This window comes from Aethalodelphis obliquidens, unplaced genomic scaffold (genome assembly GCF_003676395.1).
Source record: "Aethalodelphis obliquidens isolate GAN/ISIS:26980383/991018 unplaced genomic scaffold, ASM367639v1 scaffold35, whole genome shotgun sequence".
Classification (NCBI taxonomy): domain Eukaryota; kingdom Metazoa; phylum Chordata; class Mammalia; order Artiodactyla; family Delphinidae; genus Aethalodelphis; species Aethalodelphis obliquidens.
The window spans coordinates 13,541,351-13,566,243 of record NW_020837979.1 but is presented as its reverse complement, the minus strand read 5'-3'; the positions used below and the strand labels follow the sequence as shown (position 1 = coordinate 13,566,243).

Here is a 24,893-nt window from a genome sequence, read left to right as displayed (position 1 = left end):
TCTTAATATACAGATTCCTAGGTTCCATTCCCAGAGAGACTAATTCAGGGGTGGGGGGGAGGGAGAGGGGAAGGAACGAATGTGCATTTCCTACCAGCCCCAGGGATGCTGCTGCTGAGGACCACCCTTTGAGCAGCCCTGTTCAAGGGCAGCAAATCACAACAGAGTTATAATTAAAGAGCGTTTTTCAAGCCCCGACATGTACCCAGAATTGCGCTGCATGCATGGGATGGCCAAATGGAGTTTTATTCATGGTGTTCAGGCCCTAGGGAACACCCACGTCTGGGGGCAGCTTCCCCTGGGGGTGGGGGGGCGGGGAGAGGGAAGGGGAGGCAGGAACTGCTCTCACAGCATTCCTGCATCTGCACTCACTGAGGCCACAGCTGACAGCCGGCAGTCATGGTGAGCCAACAGCAGGTGGCCGAGCCCCTGACGAAATCTGCCCATTACTCACAATTTTTGTCCCCTGGGGCTTAGGTGCCCCCATGGCTGGTGTCAGGAGCTGTTTGGCCACGGCCTCCCGCTGGGTTAGGTTCGAGGCACTCAGGGCCGTGCGGCTGCCATCCTCGTTGATGACCATGGAGGCTCCTGGGTGCACACTGGGGCCGTTGATGACCGCCTGCCTCAGTTCCTGAACGTTCCAGGGGGTGACTGGCTGAGGGTAGGTCAGCTTTGTGGCAAACACCTGGAAACAAGGAGTGGATGTGAAAATTCAGGGTGGGCAGAAAGGTTACATGGACCCCCAGATCCAACTCAACAGGCTGTGTTACTTTTTCCCTAAGATGCAAAGGTACTCTCTGAGCCAAGAAGGTCGTCCTTCAGCAAGTGAAGCAGCATCCTCCCTGTCTTTTCCACATCTTTTCCAGACCCGCTCCCTTAAGGAAAGAGATTGGGTCTCCTTTTCTAGCAGAGTCTGCTCGAAGAGAGTAATCTGAGTGTTGCAGTTTACGTAGAATTTTCTTTAACCCATTTAAAAATTTCACCATTTCCTGGTCTGCCAATAACACTCATTTAGTCCCAAAAGAGAGAAAATAGCATGGAACGCTAGCTTGAGAGAGACAGCAGATACCCACCCTCAAGTACCATTTTCTCCCGCCAACACTTCCCCCACACCTCCAGCAGCCATCTCTAATTGAAGGTGGCCCACGCCCTGAGCCCAGACATGCCATTCAAATCTCTTTACTTGCCCTGGGATGAAACTGATTTGGTCTCCTGATACATGAGAAAACTCAGTGCTCCATTTGACACACCGGACCTGCACCACACTCCAAGAAAAATGAATTCCCTGGGTAAGCGAGTTCTGAGCTACTGAATATTAAAACCCTTTGATGCTTCAAAACGCATGTATAAGTACATGAGCAACTCTGAGAAGTCCCAGGTAAAGGAACTTGCTAAATGCTGGCCAGGTCTCGACGTGAGTGGCTCTGTGTGAGAGGCCCTCCCCGCCCCGTGGCCCACTCCACTTCTGCCAATGCACTGACCACTGCCTGACAGAGTGTACATGTACAGACTGTGCCCGACTTAGGATTTTGGGGGCTTTACGATGGTGCAAAAGCAACACGTGTTCAGTGGAAATTGTACTCCCCATTTTGCACTTAGGTCTCTTCCTGGGCTACTGACACGTTGTATGACACTCTCCTGAAGCAGGGCGGGGCGGCAAGCCGCAGCTGGCAGTCAGCCCCGTGATCACGAGGGTGAATAACCCACACACTCAGAGCCGTCCTGCTATTCACTTTCAGGACAGCATTCAATAACTTAACAAGGGACATTCCACACTTTATCGAACATTATAAAATAGGCTTTGCATTAGATGATTTTGCCCAACTGTAGGCTAACGTAAGTGTTCTGAGCACATTTAAGGTAGGTTAGACCTAAGCTATGCTGTTCAGTAGGTTAGGTCCGTTAAATGCATTTTCGACCCATGGCATTTTCAACTTACGATGGGGTTTACAGGGATATAACCCCATCATAAGTTGAGGAAGATCTATACTTGTGTATCTGTTGATGCGTCTCCACTGCTGTAATGTAAGCCTCACGGGGGACATGCTAAGTCTGTCTGGTTCCCTGCTGGGTCTCTAGCTTACTTCCCAGACTTTGCCTCCTCTGCTTCTGTTAACACCTGTCCACAATGCTAGATGAGAAGGGCGTGCCACAAGGAACCAAGAGGCAGTTCACACACTCTGCTCCTCGTGGCTATCCTGCGAGTAATACCCCAGGCCACCATGGCCCTGAGGCTTGGGGCAGGCTGGAGATAGGCAGAGGGGGAAATTCAGAGTCCCTCCATTACCAAATGAATCTGGATCCAAGAAAGAGAGGACCTTTGAAGGTGGAAAAAGGAGCAACACTAAAGGCCCCTCCCACAGCCGGGGACCCTGGAGGCACCATGAGGCCAAAGCCAAAAGGGGCAGCCCCTGCCCTCTGTGCAAAGAGAGCAACGAACAGGTCTCCTCCCAGGGCCTCGGACTCAGGAACTTCCCAATGCCTCTCCCTGCCACCTGACCCAGCTTCCAGATGCAAAGACCCCTGGGTTCCCAGGAGGCCATGGGCACCGGACTGGGCGTTCTCTGACTCTTGTCCCCTCCCACAAGAGCCCTTGCCCAGGAAGCCCATGTGTGCTAGAGGGAGGAGGCGGCAGCAGGTGGGAGTCCATCGGAACACTTGAGCTCTGCTCTCTGCTGCTCACCAGTCCTCCCAGGAGAGCGGCAGGGGGACCATGCACAAGGAAGTGAGCCTCTCCGTGGAGGGAATTAAACCATCTTCTATTACTGAGATCAAGGCCCATTAAGGAGGAAGCCGATTAAGGGGCCGCTGCTAATGAGCACCACAGCTTGGCGTGGTGGGGGAGTGAGAAAAGGAGGCTGGCTCCTTGAGGAAACACTAATGGGTGGATGGGGCAAACCGCCTACCCCTGCGGATCTGGGAGGATGGGCGATGCCTGCTCTCTGGGGCTCCTCCGCGGCCTGACTCCTGATGCCGGCAAGTACACGGGACGGAGACACCCCCCCCCTCCCCCCCCCCCCTCTCTGTCATGTATTCAATCCCACTAGGAAGGCTTAAAGATTAGGCCAAGACAGGCAGGAAGAAGCTAGGCGGGAGGGATGTGCACCCTGCCGTCTGCTTCCTGGTGGCCCGGGAGGTGGGTCTTCCTTGTGGGTAGAGGGTATTTGGAGACCAGGCAGGGATTGAGAGCAACGCTACCCCACGGCCTCAGGGTCCCCTCCGAACAGCTCGTCCGGGAAGAGGCAGAGGCTGTCCCCACCCAAGCCACTGCAGTCGGCCACGTGCCTTCTCCCCAGCCCTCCTCGCCACTCCCATCGCCACCTAACAGCACATACCATGGGAATTCCAATTTCATTGGTGTTGATGTACATGTCCGGGCAGATGACTGAGCGGGCTGCATAGTCTACTCGCTTTCCCATCATGTGCTTCCGGAATAAACCATCCTTCTTCTCCAGGATCTTTATGGGGAAAAAAGTCCACAGAAAGCATTAAAAAAAAAAAAAAATCAAATATGTTTATCATTTTCTTCCTTTAAGACAAACATGTTTACTATTTAACCCCTTTGGCTAGCAATGGGGATCCAACTCACTGCTCACCTGTCTAATGCCAGGGTACTTTTCCATCATTAATTTGTCCATCTCGCTATCAAACACAATATTGACGTGGCTCTGAAGGCGAATCCAAATGTTGTAAAGTTTGTCTGTGAGGGACTGGCCTGGAAGTAGACTCAGAAAGGACCGGTCCATAGCGATCGAAGGGTCTTTTTCCTGGTCAAGACACAACCAAGAAAACAGGCGTGATGAAAGAACCTCAAAAAGGCCAGGCCTGGTTCCATTTTTCTTTCTTACTAGAGCTCTGACAAATGATGAGCTCTGGAGTTTGCCTTTATGTCTTTTGAACTTGACAGATCAGTGGCAAAAGTAGTCCTAAATCTCTCTTTTCCACATGCATCAACAAAACATCAGCCCCACTACCTATTTACCAGCCTGTCTCTTTCTGGGAGTAAAATGAACTCAAATTTCTAAGAAGTCTCCTTCCTTTCCTTTTAAATTGACACACAATTATTATCTCACAGTTTCTGAGAGTCAGAAATCTGGGCACAGCTTAACTGGGTTCTCTGCTTCAGAGTCTCCCCAAGGCCACAATAAAGGAGTCAGCCAGGGCTAGGGTCTCATCTGAAGGTTCAACTGGGGGAGGACCCACTTCTAAGCTGACACGGCTGTTGGCAGCATTCAGTTCCTTGAGGACTACTGGACCAAGGGCCTCAGTTTCTAGTTGGTCGTTGGCCAGAAGCCACCTTCAATTATTTGCTGCATGGGCTTCTCCAACATGGTAGCTTATTCCCTCAAAGTGTGCAGGCCAAGAAGGTAATGGATGTATCTGCTAGCAGCAGCTGAAGTCCCTTGGTATCTAATTCTTAAGGCAACGCTAGAAATTCTTCCCATGTCAATACTCTTCTTATGTAGCTCTGTTATCCTGCGAGATAACTGATTCTCGTATGGAGTTTCAGCTTTATTTATGGTTTTGGAAAAACTTAATCCAAAGCACTCATAAAGATGCAGGTGAAGTAATTTCTTAAAAGGAAAAGTGCTTGCCTTATGATTTCCTGCGCCATCGATTGAGATAAAGGCTATGTCGAGTTACTGGCTGATCTCCAGGCCTCAGTGAAATATTTAACCAATCCTTTCAATATTTCTGTCCCTGGCTCTGCCTCTTCCTCTTCTCCCACACCCGCCCAGGTGACAGGCCTCAAGGCAGTAAGCTGCCCTAGAGCACCACCTACTGACACTGTCTGGTCTCATGGGGCTGGGTGCGGCACAGGAGAGAGACACATGGTCCTTTGTCCCAGGGTGGGTCAGATGAGAGAAGAAAGCTGCCAGCACTGAGGAGGGAAAGCGGAGGGTGGGGAAGACCCAGTAAATGAGGATGTCTTGGAACCCATTAGTGATAAAGTGGGCTTGTCCTCAATCCTGAGGAACAGCAGGGTCTTCTCAGTTACAGGGAGGACAGGCCTATTTTCTGTTCTGGCAGAAGGAGCCTCACAGGGAGAGATGGTCACCTACGTGATGACAGAGGCCCTGTCAGACTAACTCACTTCTTATGACGTCACCTGACTCAGCGCCATGTGACTACTTGTGAAATGAGTGAGACCCTGTCTCACCTTGTATATTCTCGGTGCCTGGAGCGGCGCTAGCCCACCCACACAAGGCATTCACGATTCGTGAGAGGGCCGCCATGGGAATGGGATGTTGGGCGCAAGCGTGGGAAGAAACCACACACCCTGTTAATCAGATGGCAGGAGGGCACTGGGACTTCAGGTAGGAAATGGACCTCAGGAATCACAGAGGACACTGTTCATTTCTGCAGAGATTTAGCTTTTTCTCTTGGACAAAAGGCTGCCCTAGTTTCAAGGGATGTCAACGCAAAATCCTTAGCCCTGGTCACTGGAGCCGGCCATCCTAAGGCCTTCCCTCTGAAACTGAACTAGGACCTGCAGATGGCAGATTTCTCTAATACTGAGGATTTTTAAAAGCACATTTGCCCCAGCAGATCAGAAAACTTAAGCAAAACCAAAGAAACCCCAAGCAGAAGGGCTGAGTAACCCAGAGCATGGGCGTCCGGGACAGACAGTGGCGCCACCTGGCGACAGGCCTGTCCCAGCAGGGGAAGGGAGCCTGGAAGCCCTGACTATCTACTCAAGGCTGAGATGGTCCTTCCCATTTGCATCCAGAGAGCATCTTAGAGATGAGAAGGATGTCAGTGATCTCAGCAAACTTCCTGAGCGCCTGACTCATCTTTTTTTTTTTTTTTTTTGCGGTATGCGGGCCTCTCACTGTTGTGGCCTCTCCCGTTGCGGAGCACAGGCTCCGGACGCGCAGGCTCAGCGGCCATGGCTCACGGGCCCAGCCACTCCGCGGCGTGTGGGATCTTCCTGGACCGGGGCACGAACCCATGTCCCCTGCATCAGCAGGCGGACTCTCAACCACTGCGCCACCAGGGAAGCCCCTGACTCATCTTTATATCCACCGAGGACCTGGCCCACTGAAGGGGCTTGGGAAATGTCTGCTGAAACAGGAATTCAGCTCCACCGTTTACTAGAGAGGAAGCTGAGGCCCCAAATCTGACAGTCCTATTCTGGGAAATTCCTACAAATGACAACACTGCCTTCCTGACCCCAGTGCTGGAGACCTTCCTGAGCCAAAACCGGAGCTGGGTGGCATGGGCTCTGGTACCATAACCCAGGAGGGACGTTCTTAGAGCTGAGGGCAGCAGACTGGTCTTTCTAGAGCTGCCAGGGAGAGCAGGCGGCCCAGAACACACCACATACAAAAATCCCACCCCAGACCACATGCATTTTATAGTGGAGACAAGACCAAGAAGTTAAAGCAACTCAACCAAGGTCACCCCGGGCGTGATCGCTGGGGCCACACTCAGACCCATGCTTTCCCCCAGACCTCACCTGGTCCTCCCAAACCCACGGCTCACACACAGCTGTAGAGAACTGCTAACAGGCATCTCCCAGGACCCAGAGCGTAGGGAGTCAGAACTACGACATCAGTTCCCCTGACCTCATCTGCGGCGGGTGCTGCCACCTCTCTTGGCAGCTCCTGTTCTTGGGCCATCAAGGCCAGAAGCTTTCGGATCAGAACCACATCCTTCATGACAGCCTGCAGGTTCACCGTCTGGCCGTTGGTGAACATCTGGTCCCCGAGGCGGCTGACGGGGCGATACCTGTAGGAGGACGCATGGCATCGGTGGGTGCTCGGCATGAAGGGCGTGTTCCTCAGCCTCTCACCCACCCCTACTTCACCACCACACTCAGAAAGAAACCCACATTCTTCCTGCACTCAGGAAGAATGGAAAGGAAAATGCTCCTACCACCTGCCACCTGGGAGTGGAACAGATGCGCTAGTTCTCAGTGCCCGTGACCCTTCCATCATCCTCTCCCAGAGGTCATTATTCAATTGTCCCAGAAGCCTTTGTCAGGTGAAATAAAGCCAACGAAAGGGCATTACCTTGAGGGCGGCACCACCAAGAAATCCAGAAAGAACATACTGGGATTGAATCCGGACTCCATGCCAACATCTTCCAGTCCCAGAAAAAGGTAATTCAGAAAGAATCCTGTGTTTGAAATAAACCAAAAGGATCATTTAAATCTATATGTAAGAGCATGGAAGGATGACCACGGAAATTTTACTGAGTGGAAAAAAAAAAATCCCAGAATGTAGGACAATATGTAGAGTAAGATCACACTTGTCTTTATAAAAACTAATGAGCAAAAAAACAGTCTCTGGGTGCTGTGAGCCTACACACAGGGGAGATGATGGGTTTAAAGACGGGTGCTACAGGGATGACAGTGCTTAGCCCAGGGGCTGCGATGGACAAGGATGGGAAACAAAAACTTTCACGTGCTTCGGGTTACGTTCCTGGATCATTAGACCCACGCGCACGCGTGCACACGACACACTTATTACTTTGGTATTTATAAGAAAATGTATTTGAAATAAACAAACAAAAATCAAATCAAAAAATAGTTAGTCTTCTTAAGATGGGTGGGATGGGGGCGTAGGTCCAAGAGGGAGGGGATATATGTACACATATAGCTGTTTCAATTCATTATACAGCAGAAACTAACACAACATTGTAAAGCAACTATACCCCAATTAAAAAAATAATAACAACAACAACAAAAGGAAACAAAACAAAAAACCCTCCACATAGATGCTACCAAGATCGTCTATGGATCCAAGCTGTGTTTCAAGTGTCTGGTAACCCAAAAAAAAGCTACAGAGAGAATGAATAGAACATGTCAGGGCCAACAACACTCATACTAACTTGAGTGCTATCTTTTTTCTGACATCACTTATCCCCTTAGCAAGATTTTCATTTTTAAGTGCTTGTCATTACACAGCAGTTACATTCAGTGTTCCAGAACACACTCTCATAGGGTGGGTGATATGTGGGCTTTTCTTATAAATTCAAAGACTAATGGAAGACTTTCCTACTTGTAGGGAATTAAAATGTATGAGAATCCTAATTTAATAAAAACAGAGTTCATTTTTTGATTCACAGAAGGAATTCCCATAGAAACCTTAAAAAAAAAAAAACGAACTTGTATTTATGGGCATTTAAAATAAAGTGAGTTACACTGAACCTTCGAGACATATGTCAAACTGTATTAGGCGATGCCCACCTGCAGCTGTCACTTAATGACCAGGCTCAGTTACAGTCACTGTCAAGTTCATGCCTTCCCCACACTATAAGGCATCAACAACAATGTACCCTGAAGCCTGCCCCAAATCTACTGTTCGATTTCAGGAGAGGTCCACAAGAATCACAACTGTGAATGCATAAAAATAAAAAGGCAGGGTAAATGAGTCCAGGAAAGCAAAGGGCTATTTCTTTAGGCTGGTATAGCACCTTCATTATTCCAAAGAGCCGTGAGATGTTCTTGAGCGCTGGTGGGTGTCAAGTATCCTCGCTTTCCCATCTGAGCTTCCTCAATTCCTGGAGCCGAAGAGGGGAATCAGAGCACAGTAAGTTAATTACAGGCACTCCCTCCTTAATGGGATTTATCAAGTCTTTTCCCCACCCTGCCAAGCCTGCAATCTAACCACAAAAATCAATCTCTAGGACAGCATACTCTCTGCTCTGAATTTTTTCCCCTTTAATCTAATTTCTAAAGTAATGAAAACCATATAACTAGTGTATGAAATCTAAAAAAGTAGAGCCAAAGGGGAAAAAAAAATCACCCACGATTTCATCATGTTAACACGATTACCACGTTTATATATTCTTTTCTGGTCCTTTGGTTTATACAGTTTTAGATCATTATAATCTCAGGTGTGGATTTATTTTGTACTACTTTGTTCATTTACTGTCATCTTGTGAGCATTTCTGCATGTTGCCCTATAGCTTTTGCCCTATAGTCTCACCATCATTTTTTTTTTTTTTTAACCCAGACTGAAACCTAGTCCTTTGTCTCTATTTTGTCTATTTTCCCAAGAGATGTCACTGTTCCAGAAAATAACTTAAATATCCTTGGAGTGGAGGTAGTCTCTCTCTTCCTACTGGGATGTCTTCTTGGCTCCTTTCCCAAACTTGGCATTGAGACCGAGACCCAAGAACACGAGCACAGTGCCCACCCACGGCATGGGGCTGATGGGGTTGGCGAAGAGGATAACAGAGGCCAAAATGGTGAAGAACTTTCGAGTTGTGGTGATCATGGAGCAGGTCAGGGGACCAAAATACACAACTGTCATGAAGATGAAGCTCTGGCCCAGGGCACTAGTCAGGACAATCACCATCATCTTTAACGGCTGCATGATATCCCTCGGAGAGGATGTTTCCCGAGTGACTGAACCACACTGCGATAGTTGGATATCTGAGTTGATCCCAATCTTTTTACTACTATAAGTTACACTGTGATAAACAGCTTTATGCACATGGCTTTTACCAGAAAGCTTCACAGCAGAATTATGGATAAATGAGGATGCATATTTTTATGGGTAAACGTATATTCAATTTCTTCTTACAAATATCTTGCTGGTGCGTAAGAAGTAGTTTCATTTTGGTCTCTCAGATTAAGCAAGATCACTCTGGGATAATGTTTATCAGCTACACCCAGAGTAAGACAGAAAAATCACACTTGGGGCTGCCATTCAGGAGGTGTGGCCCCAAGCACTGAGATGATTAACAAAGATAAGTAAGTAATGTGACAGTCTAGGTTCAGAACTATCAACTTCTTTTGGAATACATTCACTGAAATTAAATATTGCTTGGGAATTCCCTGGAGGTCCAGTGGTTAGGACTCCGCACTCTCACTGCTGAGGGCCCAGGTTCGATCCCTGGTCAGGGAACTAAGATCCCACAACCTGCACCGGGTGGCCAAAAAAATTTTTTTTAATTGCTCAGTATTCTTTTTTTATGTACTTATCAGGGCGGGAACTGTGACTTGTCTGTGTTCCTAACACCTAACAGTATCTAGGACCCAGCAGATACTAAATTTTCACTGGCTTGAATACACATGTTCGAAATATCGTAAGATAAACTATATTTAAAAAACCCTACTCTTCTGCTTTTTTCCACGTTTGTAAAATCCAGCTTCATTCCACCTCCAATTCTCTACTTGGTTTCTTTACCAACTGCAGAAGACACGTCACTGAAAGTTTTTAGAGAAATCTGTAACTTGGAGAACAATTAATAGATGTACCATAATTTAATTACTCTCCATTAAGAGGCACTGAAGTCATTTCCAATTTTAAACGACTTAATACTGTGGGCATGCCTAATTCTTAGGATAAAATCATTAAAGTGGAATTGCTAGGTCAAGAGTTTACACGTATAAAATTTTGATTCCTATAAAAGCAAAACATTTCAACTCATTAATGCAACTGAAGGAAATGTGGGGAATGCAATGAAGAGAGGCTCTGACCTTCAGGGATAAACCACAGAGTTAGAAAGCTATGTGCGTTCAGTGGAGAGAAAAGACCCCATTAACCTAAAGAACCATTTTGCAGGCACTTTTTTTTTTTTTTTAAGATTTGGAATTTTTATTTTTTTATTTTATTTTTTTGCTGTACACGGGCCTCTCACTGTTGTGGCCTCTCCCGTTGGCGGAGCACAGGCTCCGGACGCGCAGGCTCAGCGGCCATGGCTCACGGGCCCAGCTGCTCCGCGACATGTGGGATCTTCCCGGACCGGGGCGCGAACCCGTGTCCCCCGCATCGGTAGGCGGACTCTCAACCACTGCGCCACCAGGGAAGCCCTTGCGGGCACTTCTGGAAAGAACCCCGCTCTTACTAAACTGGCTTGATGAGCTGAGGAAGATGAGCTGCATCTGGCAGTGCTCTCCAGCTCCTGACCCAGAGCTGCCAGTGCAGGAAGTGACCCCACCAGTTCAGTCACAGACTAAAGCAGACTGGCGTTGTTCCCTCATTGGGTTGGAGTCAGAAGAGACCTGTGGGATGCCACCTCCTCACACGGACCACACCCTTCCTAACGGGACACTTCTGCAGCCTGCAAAAAATGAAATCTGCCTCGATGGGACCTCAGAACGGCCCTAATGTGTGTTTCGTTTAGCTCTAAGAGCTGCCATGTCAAAAACAAATGTCGGGAAGTCAAATAACTTGGGGAAGACAAGATCACAGTGGGTGGAGTACCCGGCTTTAAGAATTCTCATTTGAAAATGCTATCATCTTGGGGCTTGAGGAACCCTCTGGAGTGAACGTGAATTTCACAAGCTTATGGCGCCCCTCATGGGATCACCAGTGCGTGGAGATCACTGAGGCACAGGCCTCGCTGCTTGGCCCCCTTCGATACCAGGAACGTGGCCAGACCCCTGTCCTAATGCTCACCTGCCTCCACATCACCACCCCCTGGGGTTACTGACCTGCGTCACCCACAGCCTCCCCCAAGAGCACAGGCCACAAGGTCAGGTCTCCACTTTGGCACTGGACTCGGCCAGAGGCTGGGTCCTGGGCACGAGGCTGAGCGCCCAACAGGTAAATGTCTGCTAAATACTAAAAACCCCATCCAAAAACTATCGAAGACTAGGGCTGACTTGTTTCTAATGCACAGAATTTTGGGTGGCACGATCATATTCTCATAGCTGCAGTGAAGATTACTTCAAAGAATGGATTTGACAAAGGCTACCTAACTTTTAGATATTTGCCCCAAAGAAACAGGTATCCTCTAGATTTCTGACCATCTTTGTTCTCAATCTATGAACATTTTCTAAGGTGCCCTAAGGGCTAGAGCAGCAGTTTCCAACCTTAAAAATTAGTTTAAGGGCTATATATAGTGTAGAAAAATCCACCCTCGTGGTTTACGGTTAACCATTGAACAGGTTTTCTAAATGCATTGTGGTATACTGGATTGGATCCTGGAACATAAAAAGGGCATTACTGGATAAACTGGTGAAATTCAGATAAAGTCTGTAGTTCAGTTAATAGTGTACCAATGTTAATTTCTTAGTTTTGACAAATGCACCATGGTCATCTAAGATGTTACGTTAGGGCAAACTGAGTAAAGAGTACACAGTAACTCTCTGTACCATGTCTGCAACCCTTCTATATGTCTAAAATTAGTCTAAAGTAGAAGGTTTATTTAAAAAGTAATAATAGGGCTTCCCTGGTGGCGCAGTGGTTGAGAGTCCGCCTGCTGATGCAGGGGACACGGGTTCGTGCCCCGGTCCGGGAAGATCCCACATGCTGCGGAGCGGCTGGGCCCGTGAGCCATGGCCGCTGGGCCTGCGTGTCCGGAGCCTGTGCTTCGCAACGGGAGAGGCCACAACAGTGAGAGGCCCGCGTACCGCAAAAAAAAAAAAAAAAAAAAAAAGTAATAATAAACACATTTGCTATTGCTATGGTCTCAATGTTTGTATTCCCTCAAGTTTCATGTGTTGAAATCCTAACCCCCCAAATGGTGGTGTGTTAGGAGGTCGGACCTTTGGGAGGTGATTAGGTCATGAAGGTGGAACTCTCGTGACTGGGACTGGTGCCCTTATGAAAAGACCCCAGCAGAGCTCCCTTGCCTCTCTCCACCATGTGAGGTTACAGGGAGTAGTTGGCTGTCATTGAGGAAGTGGGCCCTCACCAGACACCGAATGTGCCAGCACCACAACCCTGGACTTCCCAGCCTCCAGAACTGTGAGAAATACACGTCTGTTGTTTATAAACACCACTCGGTTTATGGTACTTTTGTTACAGCGGCCCAAATGGGTAAGGCAGTTACTTACTCCAGGCCTACGCATAGTCCTCAATGCAAAAGACAGATTATGCAACTCCAGGAAGAGAACTTACTTCCTTGCCTACTCTGTGTTCTTGAACTCTGGAATAAGGTTTAGAAACAATATGCTACAGACTTTCGCACATGAAATTTCCTCAACTCTGGGCAAGAAGTTCTGTCGCTGCCACTACATAGAGTTGGAAACCCAAGGTCCAAGAAGCGACCTTCTCTAAGCCCCTCAGAATAAGCAGCAGAGTGAGGTGTCCATCACAGGTGATGCTTTTCCTGTCCTGGCACATTGACTGTATAACAAAAAACAAATGGTCAATATCTACAGAGCATGTAAGACATAGCAGGCACTGGTCTCAGTACTTCAAATGGAACACCTTATTTAACCTTCACTTCAAAAGAAAAAACAAAAAGCATCTTTAAACAAACTTACAACTACAAAAATGAAAAAGCAGGAGTACCAAGTCTCTCAAGTTTCTTCCCAGGTACCCCCAAGGGCAGAGCAGACCTACTCCAGGGATCTGACAGGACAGTCAGAAGCAGCCTGCAGGAGGCGCTAACATTCTTCGGCTGCTCACAGCTTTCTTTAAAATTCACCTACATTTTACTTCAAAATAAATCCACACTTGTTTGACAACAAAATGGTGTGAAATATTTGCCAGGTAAATTTCTTAACTTCTTCCTCAAAAATCTTTCAGAAAACCAACCACCTGTGGCAAGAGGTGCGTCATTCAGCCTGTGAGGAGCTGCCTCGCCCTGCAGCCCAGTCGTCAGTTCTTCGCGAGAGGCTGGGGCTGGGAGCTCGCCAGGATGCCCACTAGCCCTAGAGCCTGGACACCTACCATCTGCTGGCCCACCACAAACGCGCAGCTGAGAAACACGTGGTGCGGAGGACCAGGGATACCCAAGGCTCGGGACACGTCTGATGGTCACACGTGAAAGACATGCCGAGGGCCTCCTGGGGCCCGGCCTGCTTACCCGGGGGCTCAGTGTCCTTCTGGTCAGCTTTCCTGTGCACCATGGCCGGATACGTGATTGTCAGTTTGCTGTTGTGCTCCTTTCGGACAACTGACCGCCCGGTTCTGGACATGAGGACAGTTTTGAGGAGAGAAAAAAACCCAAACAATGTGAAATCTAAAATACGACACAAATGAACGTATCTGTGAAACAGAAGCAGACTCACAGATATAGAGAACAGGCTTGTGGTTGCCAAGGGGAATGGCAGGTGGGGGAAGGAAGGATTGGGAGTTTGGGATTAGCAGATGCAAACTATTATGTATAGGACGGGTAAACAGCACAGGGAACTATATTCAATAACCTGTGATAAACCAAAATGGACAAAATATGAAAAGGAATATATATATATATATGTATAACTGAATCACTTTGCTATATAGCAGAAGTTTATACAACATTGTAAATCAACTATACTTTAATAAAATTTAAAAAAACAACAGAGGGGAAGGTACTCACTTGCAGTGGGGACATCGCTTAGCAGTCATATGTGCCTTCCAGAAGAAAGCAATAAGTTTGCTTCTGCTCTCACAGACATTTTTTACCTATTAAAAAAAAGCAAGGAAACTCAGAGTGCCATTCTGAAGACAATCCAGTAGGTATTCATTTTGTGGTTTTCACCTTTTTTTGAAAAACCAGAGGAAGCCACCCCTTTCTTAAAATTTCCCACAGAACCCTAATATAGCCAAACACTACCAATCACTGAGCGACTTCTTTCCTTAAGTTTCCTCATTCATAATATGGGAATGAGAATAATAACCACCTTACCAAGCTGTTACTAAGATAAAGACATCATGAATGCAGTGAGGGGGGGGGCTTGGAATACAGCAAGGATCAATAAATGCTACTTTAATTTAAAACAAGCCTGGACTTCCCTGGTGAGACAGTGGTTGGGAATCTGCCTGCCAGTGCAGGGCACACAGGTTTGAGCCCTGGTCCGGGAGGATCCCACATGCTGCGGAGCAACTAAGCCCGTGCGCCACAACTGCTGAGCCTGCGCTCTAGAGCCCGCGTGCCTGGAGCCCGTGCTCCACAGCAGGAGAAGCCACCGCAATGAGAAGCCCACGCACCGCAACGAAGAGTGGCCCTCACTCGCCACAACTGGAGGGGGCCCACGTGCAGCAACGAAGACCCAACACAGCCAAAAGTAAAAAATAAATAAATTAAAAATAAATAAATAAATAAAACAAACCTCTCTGGGGACTTCCCTGGTGGTCCAGTGGCTAAGGTTCCGCGCTCCCAATGCACGGGGCCCGGGTTCGATTCCTGGCCAGGGATCTAGATCCCACGTGCCGCGACTAAGTGTTTGCATGCCACAACTAAGACTCTGCATGCCGCAACTAAAGATACTGCATGCCACAACTAAAGATCCCACATGCCACTATGATGATCCCGCATGCCTCAACTAAGACCCGGCACAGCCAAATAAATACATAAATGTTAAAAAGAAAAAAAGAAACCCCTCTGGATGCAGCTGCTGCCTGCCTTGAATGGACCTCAAAGTTCCGAGGGAAGGCACATCCACAGTTAAGCTACACTAGTGGTTCTGAACTGGCTGCAAATGAGACCCACCCGGGGGGCTTTTGTACCCTCCCCTGGGGCCGTACCCTAGACCAATTAAATCAGAATCTCTGGTGTGAAATTTGGGCATGAGGTGAATCAGATCTCAAGATGAGCCCTGCAGGTTGATTACCTAGACAACTCATTCCCTGAACAAATTAACACTTACACAGGTGTGATGGGGGACCAGGGAGGCAGCAGTCATTTAGCAGTGTTGGAAGGAGAAAGCAGCACAGGGCGTGGGCCTTATTCTCCAGGTGAGACCGTAAGCCAGAGCATAAGCCTCACTGGATGCTGTACCCAGGCCACTAATTTCACCTAACCTTCTCCTGCAGGCAGGCATCAAAGATGAGGACCCAGTGGCTCAGGGACGGTTATGTAACTTACAAGGTCAGAGGCCTCACGAGAGGCAGAGCTCGGATTCAAACTCTGGGAAGCTAAAGGATACGCAAAAGACAGTGCAGTGCGGAGGCAACTGGGATAATTATGCTAAAAACCGAGTGTTTGGGAAACAGAGAGATAGGATAACTCACACGTGCGCCGTGGGCTCCCAGGAGGTTGTTCTGTAGGATTTTGGTTGTATATCGTTCTAACTCTTCCTGAATTTCGAAGGCAGTAGGATCAGCATTTTCTTCCAGAAACTGGAAAACAAAGAAAAAAACTGTATGATCAAAGTAAAGCAAGTGTATGATGAGCAGCAGCAGGGGGCAGCCTCTCCAAGGACGGGAGAGTTTCGTTTGAGGGGAGAGAAAGAAACCTCATGGCTGCTGTGGTGCATTTTCAAAAGTTTGGCCACGCTGCTGTTAAAAAAATAAAATAAAAATTTAGACTATTCTGCTTCCAGTAGTGGTTGGCTAGATTATTCAGACCAAACCGAAAAGAACCAAGACAGGATAAAATATTTTTAAAAATGTAAAGCTCCGAAGAACTGACAGGACAGTGAGGGATAACCAAGGCCAAACTGAAGGGAAAATGGGAATCCAGGTCAAAGAGCAGAGGGGCCGTGGCTGCTCTGAGGCAGGGGTGCCACACTGCACAGCTCTGGGGCAACCCTCAGGGTAGTTGTGTCCCTCCGGGGAAGATGCTGACAGACTTGTGACGCTCCCTGGAGCTGCACAACACGGTAGCCTGGCCTTGGAAACATGCTACAATCCAAAAATTTTGAACTTTTCATTTTGAAAGTCTTAAATGATAAAGCGGAGAGAAATGAAAGCTTAGAGTTAGTGCAAGGACAGGAATCTAACAGGATATCTTCCTGCCATATCGCACCCCACAAACACAGGAGGCTGGGGACCCTAAGGGCTATGTCCTTGGGAACTAGACCAGACCTGGCTTCCCATAGCCTGCAGTGCAGTCCAGCCTTGAACATGGACGACGATGGTCCCAGGCCACCAAGCATATGGCAAAAGCAATAAGAACCCTCTCTGGAGGAAGGCAGCCAGCATCCCAGACCTCAAATTATTCCTACAAAGAATTTGCTAAGTACAATGACAAACTGTCAAAAATAAGCACACAAGGAGGATAAAGAGAGGGAGTTCCTGGAGACTAGGACAATATCTTCTTTAAAAAATTTATTTATTTATGGCTGTGTTGGGTCTTCACTGCTGCGCGCGGGCTTTCTCTAGTTGCGGCCAGTGGGGGCTACTTTTCACTGCGGTGTGTGGGCTTCTCATTGCGGTGGCTTCTCTTGTTGCAGAGCACAGGCTCTAGGCATGAGGGCTTCAATACTGGTGACACACGGGCTCTAGATCGCAGACGCAGTAGTTGTGGCACCCGGGCTTAGTTGCTCCGCGGCATGTGGGATCTTCCCGGACCAGGGCTCGAACCCGTGTCTCCTGCATTGGCAGGCAGACTCTTAACCACTCTGCCACCAGGGAAGTCCTTTAATTATTCTTATGGCTTCATGTTTTCACACCTAGCTATTTGTACCCAGTCACAAGACTTAAAGCTCAAGCATTCTGCTGACTATTCTTAGGGGCCACACACAAATAGCTCTTGCACCCACCACTCTGGCTTGTCTGATTGCCACGACAGCCACTACCCACTTACCCTGTACTGAATTCTCTCCAGCTCGTACACTGATTGTAGGGCCCCGACTTCCAGAACTCTCAGCTGGCAGAGCAGCAGGTGAATCACAGCCCGGGGGCAAGTCAGCATGTGACAGTTTAAACAGGAACCCCGGAGCAGCAGGTAGAGTTTCTGAAGAGAGGGAATACGAGAGACAGGATATTAGAACGTGACATAGCAGTCAAAGTGATTTTCAACGTAATAAATACTTACGATTTTTGTTTCTATGTTGTCAGTTTACTCCTTTAAGAATTCTACTTCACCCTATGTACCTGGCAAGTCCTTCTTCACCTTAAGAACTCGATAAATATTCCTCTATATGTTCTCTTACGGTTTCATTTTAATCCATTAACACTAGAAATTTACTTTGGGTCTGAGGTTGGGAACTACCTTTATTTTATTTAAATACCAAATTTAGTACTCATTTAAATACTGAAAACTTTTTTAAAAATATTTATTTATTTAGGCTACACCAGGTCTTAGTGGCAGGTGGGATCTTCACTGCTTCATGTTTAGTTGCAGCATGTGTGATCTAGTTCCTCGACCAGGGTTCAAACCGGGGCCCCCTGCATTGGGAATGTGGAGTCTTACCCACTGGACCACCGGGGAAGTCCTAAATATTGAAAACGTTTAATTAAAGTGTTTCATTTAGGGCTTCCCTGGTGGCGCAGTGGTTGAGAGTCCGCCTGCCGATGCAGGGGACATGGGTTCGTGCCCCGGTCCAGGAAGGTCCCACATGCCGCGGAGCGGCTGGGCCCGTGAGCCATGGCCGCTGAGTCTGCGCGTCCGGAGCCTGTGCTCCACAACGGGAGAGGCCAAAACAGTGAGAGGCCCGCGTACCAAAAAAAAAAAAAAAAAAAAAAAGTTTCATTTAAAATAATGTTTCAAATGTTTAGTATTTATCTAAGACAATTCTCTTCCCCTAATACGATTAACAGACAAAAATCACGTCCATGTACAAATCCCGGAGGCTGGGTTAACTGATGTAAGAAGCCAAAAGTGTTCAAAGTAGGACTGAACAGTAACTTCATTCTCAGCTCAGTGCTGGGCCTTCTGGAGCTCTGCTCTTCCTGCCACTAAGCAAGAGCCAACAAATCCACCTGAAGGGCTCAGGGAGGCCTGGAGAATTCCAAAGTCCTCTATTGTCAGGGAAGCCCCACCCACATTTCTGAAAGACATAAAGCCCTTAGAACAAAAGGTCTAGGGACGGATCTGAACACTTTCCCCCCTGTGTAAACAGAATCTAGCTGTGGCTCTTCTCAATGGGAATCAAACTGAAGTTCCTTTAGGTAGGGCTCGAGGCCAAGCTGAATGTACTGAATTTCGCTCCTCAAGGTTTTAAATTGCCAAGTAAAGAGCACTTTCACTCCAAGTGTCGGGAGCTGACCTCCTGAGACACCTGCCCCGGGCAGAGGGGTGGCACTCACAAATCCCACCCGCACCCTGAGATCCAAGCGGCCAGGGTGGCCCAGGCCAGAACGTACCTCGAAGAGGAGAGGGTTGTACACAGTGAGCGGGAGCTCGATGTGGCCCAGGTGCCCGGAGCAGTTGCTGAAGTCCTGCACGCAGGTGGAGCACACCTCTTTGGAGTCTGCGGGGCCCAGAGCTAGATCGTACAGGCCATTCACCGACGGGTTCCCCAGGCTATCTAGGTACCGAGGGTTTGTAATGGACTTAACGCTTAATTTCCTAGGGAGATAAAAAAAGACCAGGTGAGACAAGGTTACCCAACTTCTAGGACATTTCCTCTTCGGCACTTACAAAGGGATGGTTTAATGTCTGTGTCTTCAGACGTGCAGACGGCTCCAGAGGGCAGACTCCACTGCAGCTCAGCACTTAGCCCAGAGCCTGCGCTCAACAGGTGCTCAATGAATATGTGCTGAACGAAGAGCAGTGAGTGGTAACATCTTTAAAACCCAGATTTAGTGCAAATCTTGCGCTAACCGAACACACTGGCCGACTTTATACAAAGAAGTACCGACTTACACGCCAAACGCGTCATAAGCAGCATTTAGTCTGACTTGAACCCTCTGAGATGAGCATCACTATATGCGTTTTTCAGAAGAGGAAACAGGCTCAGAGTGGTTAGTGATTTAATTCAGGTGACAAAGCCCAGAATGGTGGGGGTGTGGTGAGATATGGACCAGACCTAACCCCAAACCCACAGAGTTCAAGAAAGGGAATAATCCCAGTATGTAGGAATAGTGAATTGAGAAAAAGTTAAACAAACCTTTGCAAACCTTTGAGAAGTATAACCTGCTTTACTAAAGGTTTCATTGCAGTATTTTATGTTTGGTTGAAAGCAGGCTCCCATAGGACACCTAACTACTTTTACCCAAATTACGTTCATGCCAAGTTTGCTTTTAAACTTTCTTTTTTTTGTAAATTAGAAAATAAAGATAATGAAATCCAAATCTCACAATGTAGAGAAAACTGCTAACAGACTTCTTTCTATGGATACATTTTTAAAAACTGTAACTGGGATCATTTGCCATTTCTAGCATTGCCTTTGTCATTTTCATTGAGCATTAAGTGTTTTCAGGTCACTAAATATTCTTTGGAAAGATTCTGTAATTAAGAACTACCAGGGACTTCCCTGGTGGCGGAGTGGTTAAGAATCCACCTGCTAATGCAGGGGACACGGGTTCAAGCCCTGGTCCGGGAAGATCCCACATGCTGCGGGGCAACTAAGCCCATGTGCCGCAACTACTGAGCCTGCACTCTAGAGCCCGTGAGCCACAACTACTGAAGCCCGCGTGCCTACAGCCCGAGCTCCGTAGCAAGAGAAGCCAACGCAATGAGAAGCCTGCGCGCCACAACGAAGACCCAACACAGCCAAAAATAAAGAATCACCAAATCTTTCATTATATGTCAATTAATATAATTCATTTAGCCAAACTCCACTATAAGTAAGCTCATGCCACCTATCTGTATACAGATTTTTGTATAGCATAATTCAATCTTTTAACTATTTCCTAAAAATATAATTAGTTCCTTGGTGAAGGGAAATCCTTGAATCAAAGGGGGCGAACTGTTCTGTTTTGTTTTCTGGCTTCCTGCGTGGCTTGCAGGATCTTAGTTCCCCAACCAGGAATTGAACCCAGGGCCCCTGCAGTGGAAGCTTGGAGTCCTAACCACTGGACTCCCAGGGAAGTCCCAGGGTGAACTGTTTTGAAGCTCTTGATATATTCTGCCATATTGCATTCCAGAAAACATGGGCTAACAATAGATTGTCTGTTTGTCCTAACCAGCACTGAGTCTTAGCACTTAAAAACTTTCCAAATTTAAGGTGAAAAAATGCCACCCACTGTGACGTTAAATTTTTTTTTAACAGAAATTAGAATATATCTTTTTTTTTTAATTTTTAAAGTTTTTTTTTTTTTTTTTTTTTTGGTGGTACGCGGGCCTCTCACTGTTGTGGCCTCTCCCGTTGCAGAGCACAGGCTCCGGATGTGCAGGCCCAGCGGCTATGGCTCACGGGCCCAGCCGCTCCGCGGCATGTGGGATCTTCCCGGACCAGGGCACGAACCCATGTCCCCTGCATCGGCAGGCGGACTCTCAACCACTGCGCCACAAGGGAAGCCCTAAAATTTTTTATTGGAGTATAGTTGCTTTACAATGTTGCATTACTTTCTGCTGTACGGCGAAGTGAATCAGCATCCCACCCACCCCCTTCCCTGTCACGTTAATCAATCGTTTCATTATGTTTTGTTTTAAAGGCCATTTTGGTCCTTAATTAAAAAAATAAAATTTAACTCATTTTTAAGTTAAAATCTTAACTTTTTTTATTATTGTCTACGTGAGCTCCTTACATATGAGGACATTAACCTTTTTCCTTGGTGGCAAATACTTTCCTAGCTTGTGATGTCTTTTGTCATTTTTCACAGGTGAAAGTTTATAAATTCTTCGAACAGCTTTGTTGAGCTGTAACTCACGTACTATACAATTAGTCCATTTGAAGTATACACTCGGTGTTTTTTAGCATATCCACAGAGCTGTGCAACCATCACCACAATATCATTTTCGTCCCCAGTAAAGGAAACCCTAGCAGTCACTCTCCATCCGTCTCTACCTCCCTCACAGTCCTATGCAATGACTAATCTACTTTTTGCCTCCAGAGACTTGTCCATCCGGACATTTCACATAAATGAAATCATATGCTATGTGGTCCCTTATAGCAGGCTTCTTTTACCTCGCATGTTTTCAAGGTTCATCCATGTTGCAGCCTGTATCTGTATTTCATTTTTTTATAGCCAAAAAATATTCCATTGCATGGATACACCATATTTTATTGGGTTAGTTTTATACTTTGGCTACTATAAATAATGCTGACAGGAAAATTTGCGTGCAAGTTTTTTTTAAATTACAAATGCATTGGAAATTTCCTGGGTACTCTTCTTTTTTTTTAAAAATTAATTAATTTTTATTTTGGTCTGCATTGGGTCTTCGTTTCTGCGTGCAGGCTTCCTCTAGTTGCGGTGAGCAGGGGCTACTCTTCGTTGCAGTGTGCGGGCTTACTGCGGTGGCTTCTCTTGTTGCAGAGCACAGGCTCTAGGCGCGCAGGCTTCAGTAGATGTGGCGTGTAGGCTCAGCAGTTGCGGCACGCCGGCTCTAGAACACAGGCTCAGTAGTTGTGGCGCACGGGCTCTAGAGCACAGGCTCAGTAGTTGTGGCACATGGGCTTAGTTGCTCCGTGGCGTGTGGGATCTTCCCAGACCAGGGCTTGAACCCGTGTCCCCTGCGTTGGCAGGCGGATTCTTAACCACTGCGCCACCAGGGAAGTCCTGTACACAAGTTTCTGTGTGAATATATTTTTTTCATTTCTCATGGATATATACCTAGGAATGAAAGTGCTTGGTCATATGGTAACTCTACGTTTAACTTTTTGAGGAACTGCCAGACTGTTTTCCAAAGCGGCTGCACCATTTTACAGTTCCACCAGCAATACACCAAGGCTCTAACTTCTCCACATTCTTGCCAACATAACTTCTCCACATTCTTGCCAACACATTTTATGACCTGACTTTTTGACTCTAGCCATCCTAGTGCGTGTGACATAGTATCTCACTGTGGTTTTGATAACTAATGAGGTTGAGCACATCTTTGTGTACCTACTGGCCATCTATATATTCTCTTTGGAGAAATGTCTATTCAAATCCTTTACCTGTTTTGTAATTGGGTTGTTTGCTGTTTTATTATTGAGTTGTAAGAGTGCTTTGTATATTCAGTATACAAGTCCTTTGTCAGATACATGATTTGCAGATATTTCTTCCGACTCATCTTTTCACTTTCTTCATGATATTATTTGCATAATTTAAAATTTTTTAATGAGTTAAACTCACTGCTGCTTTCTTCCACTACCTTTGGGCTAAGTCTTTCTCCTTCGAAGTTGGATAAATATTCATCTACATTTCCTTCTCATTCATTTTACACTAAGCTCTAAAACTTAATTGGGGGCTTCCCTGGTGGCACAGTGGTTGAGTCCGCCTGCCGACGCAGGGGACACGGGTTCGTGCCCCGATCCGGGAAGATCCCACAGCCCGTGAGCCACGGCCGCTGAGCCTGCGTGTCTGGAGCCTGTGCTCCGCAATGGGAGAGGCCACAGCAGTGAGAGGCCCGCGTACCGCAAAAAAAAAAAAACAAAAAAAAACAAAAAAAAAACTTAACTGGAATTAAAAACAAGGAAAACATTTATTGCATAAGGCAAACACAAATTAATTAGGTCTGGGTGCAAAGACTTGTACCACTAGATCCTCTTTCTATCATGTTCTGTAAGTTGGTACTTCACTTCCCTTGCCTGGAGCCTACAGTGATGGAAAAAGAGTACGCAGGTGAGGCCGGCACACACCTGTGTTAACTGGCAGAAGAACTGTGTCCTGTGCTTGTCAAGGCAACACAAATAGCTCACATCCAAAACTGAATGTATTTTTTTTTTTTATCTTCATCCTAAGTCTTTCTATGTGGTAAGGAGCAAAGTTCCTCTCTCTAGCTGGGGAAGAGGAGAAAACTCCTCTGATCATTGCAGGAATGGGATGCAATGGGAAGAGCAATCAGCAAGGATTCCACTGGAGAGAAAAGAGTTTAAGACTAGAAAACTTGGGTTTGAGGATGACCTTTGCTGCCTCCTAGAGAGTCATTTTATTTGCTGGACAGTAATTTCCTCTCCTGTAACTGCAGACACCAACACGGATGGTTGCAGTAAGGACTGGTAGTACCAAGCGCTGAACAGATAGCTCCCCCATCCACCCGTGAGTGCACTTAACAAATATCTACTGAGTGCTTGTTATGTGCCAGACACACCTTTAGATGCTAGAAAAACAGATCAGAATCCCTGTGCTCATGGGCCTTACATCCTACTGAAGGCAGGCAGACAAAAGCCAAGATAAGCACACAGTCTATTGGATGGCAGAACATTCTATGAAGAAAAGTAAAGCAGAAAAGGAGAAGGACAATAGAGTGGGCCAGTGGCTGGAGGAACCCCTGTTGAGAAGGTTATACTGAACAAAAGCCTGAAGGAGATGGGGGAGTGAGCCATGTGGTCACCTTTACAGGAGGAAGAAGCAGGGAGTGCAAAGGCCCTGAGGTGGATGTGTGACTATGGTGCTCCGGGAACAGCAAGGAGGCCAGGGTGAGTACAGAGGTAAGTTCAGAGAAGTAGCAAGGGCCAGAATGACATTTCCAAGGCATTTTAAGGACTTGGCTTTTACTCCAAGTGACCTAGGAAGCTACTAGAACTTAACACAATAAAAGGCAGCATAATGATTGATATTTGCCAACCCCAGACTCAAATAGGTCTACAATGCTAGTAATGGGTATAAACTGGCTTATGCACTTCCCTGTCTAAAAACTCCACAATTAACCTGTAAAAATTCAATTATTTTGCTTTTGGATGAAATAGGATGTATGGCTAGTGATGATATAATTGACATTTCTGGGCCAGCATACCGTTGTAGCTCAGTTTATTCATCCAGTCATTCGACCAGAGTTGAGGATAAAAGAAAGGAATGAGGAAGCTCAAGGCTAGTGGAGAGAGGCGGAAATATAAACAAAAAAGGAACTGAGGCACCATAATAGACAGCTGTACTAGGTGTGGAAAGACCTCAGAAAATGAGGGAGGTTGAGCTGAGCCTTAAGAGGGGGAGAGATGCTCTCCAGGTGTCTGCTGGGGGTTGGGGGCAAGAGCAGAGAAGCAGATCCCTCTGGCAGAGAGGACAATGCACGCAGAGGAAATAGCTTGAGGTAAGGCCCAGACATTGAAACCTCACGGCACTTTATGGAATGTGCAAGTGGTTTAGTAGGGCTGGCGAAGGGATGATGCTTTAGCAAAAATCAGCATTGGCCTGCTCATGGGTAAATTTGTAGGCCAAGCTAAGAAACTATCATTTACCTTTGGGAAATGGAAAGCCTCTGGAGGGTTTTAAGGGTGAGAGTAGCATGATCACATCTGCACTTTGGAAGAATAATTTTAACAGCAATGTAGAGCATGCACTGGACTGGTGTAAGGGCAGGGGAGG

General features: G+C 47.0%; 1 protein-coding gene and 1 non-coding gene across 4 annotated transcripts in view; one reads left to right on the top strand and one right to left on the bottom strand.

The window, feature by feature from the left end:
- POLR1A (RNA polymerase I subunit A) overlaps positions 1-24,893 on the bottom strand; it is a 76,433-nt gene that overhangs the window by 50,199 nt on the left and 1,341 nt on the right. For all 3 annotated transcript variants that reach the window (XM_027129153.1, XM_027129154.1, XM_027129155.1), the window contains exons 2-12: positions 18,864-19,068; positions 17,362-17,511; positions 15,846-15,953; positions 14,212-14,297; positions 13,717-13,820; positions 8,422-8,508; positions 7,017-7,122; positions 6,570-6,732; positions 3,597-3,767; positions 3,336-3,458; positions 455-685 (exon numbers count right to left, since the gene is read on the bottom strand). In XM_027129153.1, coding sequence (XP_026984954.1) covers positions 455-685; positions 3,336-3,458; positions 3,597-3,767; positions 6,570-6,732; positions 7,017-7,122; positions 8,422-8,508; positions 13,717-13,820; positions 14,212-14,297; positions 15,846-15,953; positions 17,362-17,511; positions 18,864-19,068 — 1,534 coding nt within the window. The remainder of the gene's footprint in view (positions 1-454; positions 686-3,335; positions 3,459-3,596; positions 3,768-6,569; positions 6,733-7,016; positions 7,123-8,421; positions 8,509-13,716; positions 13,821-14,211; positions 14,298-15,845; positions 15,954-17,361; positions 17,512-18,863; positions 19,069-24,893) is intronic.
- Positions 9,788-9,860, top strand: TRNAE-CUC (transfer RNA glutamic acid (anticodon CUC)). The gene has a single exon. It is a non-coding gene; the product is annotated as a tRNA-Glu (tRNA).